Source organism: Aplysia californica, unplaced genomic scaffold (assembly GCF_000002075.1).
Source record: "Aplysia californica isolate F4 #8 unplaced genomic scaffold, AplCal3.0 scaffold00302, whole genome shotgun sequence".
Taxonomy (NCBI): domain Eukaryota; kingdom Metazoa; phylum Mollusca; class Gastropoda; order Aplysiida; family Aplysiidae; genus Aplysia; species Aplysia californica.
The window spans coordinates 509,031-512,061 of NW_004797572.1; the positions used below are offsets into that span (position 1 = coordinate 509,031).

At 45.8% G+C, this 3,031-nt stretch overlaps 1 protein-coding gene across 1 annotated transcript in view; it reads right to left on the reverse strand.

Annotated features, from left to right (window-relative positions):
- Positions 1–2,425, reverse strand: part of LOC101846973 — an 18,107-nt gene extending 15,682 nt beyond the window's left edge. Inside the window, exon 1 of the mRNA XM_005101876.3 lies at positions 2,318–2,425. Within this exon, the coding sequence (XP_005101933.1) occupies positions 2,318–2,395 (78 nt within the window). The 5' untranslated portion in view covers positions 2,396–2,425. The remainder of the gene's footprint in view (positions 1–2,317) is intronic.
- Between the last annotated feature and the right edge of the window lie 606 nt (positions 2,426–3,031).

A 3,031-nucleotide genomic window follows, 5' to 3' on the forward strand; every position in this document is an offset into this window, starting at 1 on the left:
TATCAATGACAGTGGCCTATTCTCACCCGCCCGGAAGTTCTCGCAAGATCAACTCCTCCCCTCTTCTCTCTCTCTCTGTCTCTTTCTGAATACTGTCCATCGGTGTGGACGATCAAATTGACCAAAACAAAGTTAAAAAATGATGTTAAAACACAAAAGTAAATTAATTTGGTTGTCTACAAAGATGCTACGGCTATTTAACTTTTCAAATCGAGCCGAACTACGCGGGTCGCCATTTTGTTTTGCCTGGAAATTCTCGCGCTACTCCTCTCTCTCTTTCTCTCTCTCTCTCCACTGCCCACAGACAAAATTGTACGCTTTTAGTAGGCTACAGTTGTAATGGAACGTTTGTTCATGGCACAGAATTCTACAATTTTTCTGTTATCACAGTGTAGAATTCTGTGGTTAGGGGGAACGCAAAATTTGGTGAACGCGCACCGGGTGAGAATAGCCACAAGACTCGCCTGCACTATTCTCACCCCGGGTGAGAATAGAGGTGGCCTTTATCAATTGGATCATCCACACCGATAGACAGTATTCCAAAATGAGGAAAAGCAGGTCTTGTTTCGCACCGGGTGAGAATAGCCTACGCTGGCAATTCTCACCCGGGGTGAGAGGTAGATCGTTTTTCTATTCTCACCCCGGATGAGAATAGCCACTTCCAACACCAAAAAGACGCAGACGCAGGCTGTTGTGTCATCGTCGGAAGGAGAAGAAAGGATTCTCTCACTCATCAGGTTCAGAAGACACACTGTACACTGTAGGCTACTAGAAATATCTAGATCTAGATTCTACACCTCTTTTTGGGAAGATTAAAGAATACTGGACCACACTCGTAGTCGTACATTATTGCGCGAGGGCGAGAAAGTGGGGTTGGTGGGGCAGGTGGTTGGGGTGGAGGAGAGGGGAGGGGGGGTTCAGGGGGGTCTCCCCCCTGACAAAATTTTAATGAATAGATCTACCGGTCCGAGATTCTCCATTGAGAGATATTAAAAACAGGAAAATTATGAATTCCTAAGGTTGAGACTCAGTCCGCTGGTCCGGTATGCCTTCTTCAATCTTACCCTATTTTCTGTCACTACTCGGTCCGGTAGGCTGTCAGTAACGTCTTTAACAGTAGTAAGTGGTAGATCTAGATCTAGATCTAGATCTAGTCTAGACTATCTAGATCTAGATTCTAGATCTAGAATCTATTATCTAGAATCTAGATCTAGAATATATATATCTAGGGTAAGATTGTACTTTACCGGACCACCGGTCGGAACTACTTTCGCTGTGGCGCCCCTGGTGCCTAGTGGCCCGCTGTTCTTCGTTTCCGAGCTCCCCTACTCAGTTTTCTACGTCCTCACTCTTCAACTGCCAGCAATCGACTGCCGTCTCTTACCGGGTTTTTCAGTCATCACGACTGTGCCACTGTGCCCTTTGACCCATGACCCTGACACCTTGAGGCTAATTGGTCAATCTAATCACGTGGTCCACTATTCTTATTTGCTCGCGACTCTGCTGGCTTGGCCTAGGCCGAGGCTACCAAAATAAATCCGGTATCCTCGGCCTAGGCCCTAGGCCTCTACTCCTGGTCCGGCAAAGTACAATGGAGGGCTACAGATGGGCACGAGAGCTCATTTGCATAATTGCAACCCCATTGGCCCTGCTCGCGACTTATCATGCTATTGTTTATATGTGTGTGTGTGAGGTCTTTAAATATGGTGGCCAAGGGGGGCTAGCCCCCCTGAAACCCCCCATTCATATGTAAACACGACTGTCCGCTCAATGTTATTGTTTCGCATTTTTGTGTGTTTTCTTTATTATAGTTGACAGCGGGGCAAGCCCCCCTGAACCCCCCCCACCCCACTGTTGGTATGATACACGGTGGTCCACCAAAGTTAAATCCCCTGCCCACTCTCAACCACCACCACCTCTCGCTCACCTCGTCTCGCCAGTCGCCGCTGACTTCGCTGTGCGTGCGCGAAGTCGCCCGCGGAACTACCTTTTGTCCGCACGCAGAGTACTATGAGTGCGTAGTTAGGCTAGGCGTGCGTAGTAATCACGGGCCGAGACGGGTGGTCCGGTAAAGTACAATCCAGCCATATCTAGATCTAGACTCTCTAGATCTTGATCTAAATCTAGATCTAGATCTAGATTTCTAGATCATGTCTTCTAGAATCTAGTAAGTGTAGTGTGTAGGCCTCGCCTAGGCAGAGTGTGTAAAGACAAGTCACAAAGGACTGTTGTCATAATTATTTTTTTTAACCTCAAGGATACGATACAGGTTAATTATGACTTATAATTAAGAGTAAATACACCGATTTCAACTCACTGATTTCACATTAAGAGTCAAAGTGTAGAAAATTGCTGAAATTTTGAGGCAATCCGACCAATCTGTTTTGGAAGCCATTTTGACGACCTATGACCTATCACCAGCTGGCTACAGTGCTGTCATCCAGCGGTGAAAAAAATTATTATTCCCCCTGTTCTAGCCTAGTCATCCATCAGTCGCCAGAAGGTGCATGGTCACCGCCCGCCAGACCGCCGCCACATGTTACAAATTATGGTAGCGGCGTGACCTAGGCTACGTCATAATAATATACAACAGATAAAGATCTTAGCCAGTGCTTGGAAACCTTTTTATAGCCAGCTCCCACTGTTGCCCCCTTAACTTTAGTACCGCCCATCTAACTGTATTTTCATTCAAGCAAAGTATTAAGTAATAAGGCCTACCTCTGTCATGATCTAAGTTATTCCCACGTCTAATAAAATGACAAAATCGCCCACTACGAGTACCAAATGTTCTCTATTACCAAAACGTAGGTAGATCTATTAGAGAATCTTTTTTTACCAGTACAGCGGGAGGTAATAATAGATCGTCATACTGGTGTGCGAGTTCAGTAGGCTATTTTGGACTCGAATCCGTCGAGTCTGATTAAAAATCTTTGGATTAATTATAGTTATAGAGTGAGTACCTACTCGATTCCTGACCACAGACAATGCATTATGTGCTAATGCCTAGAGTCATTTTAAGACACCCCCCCCC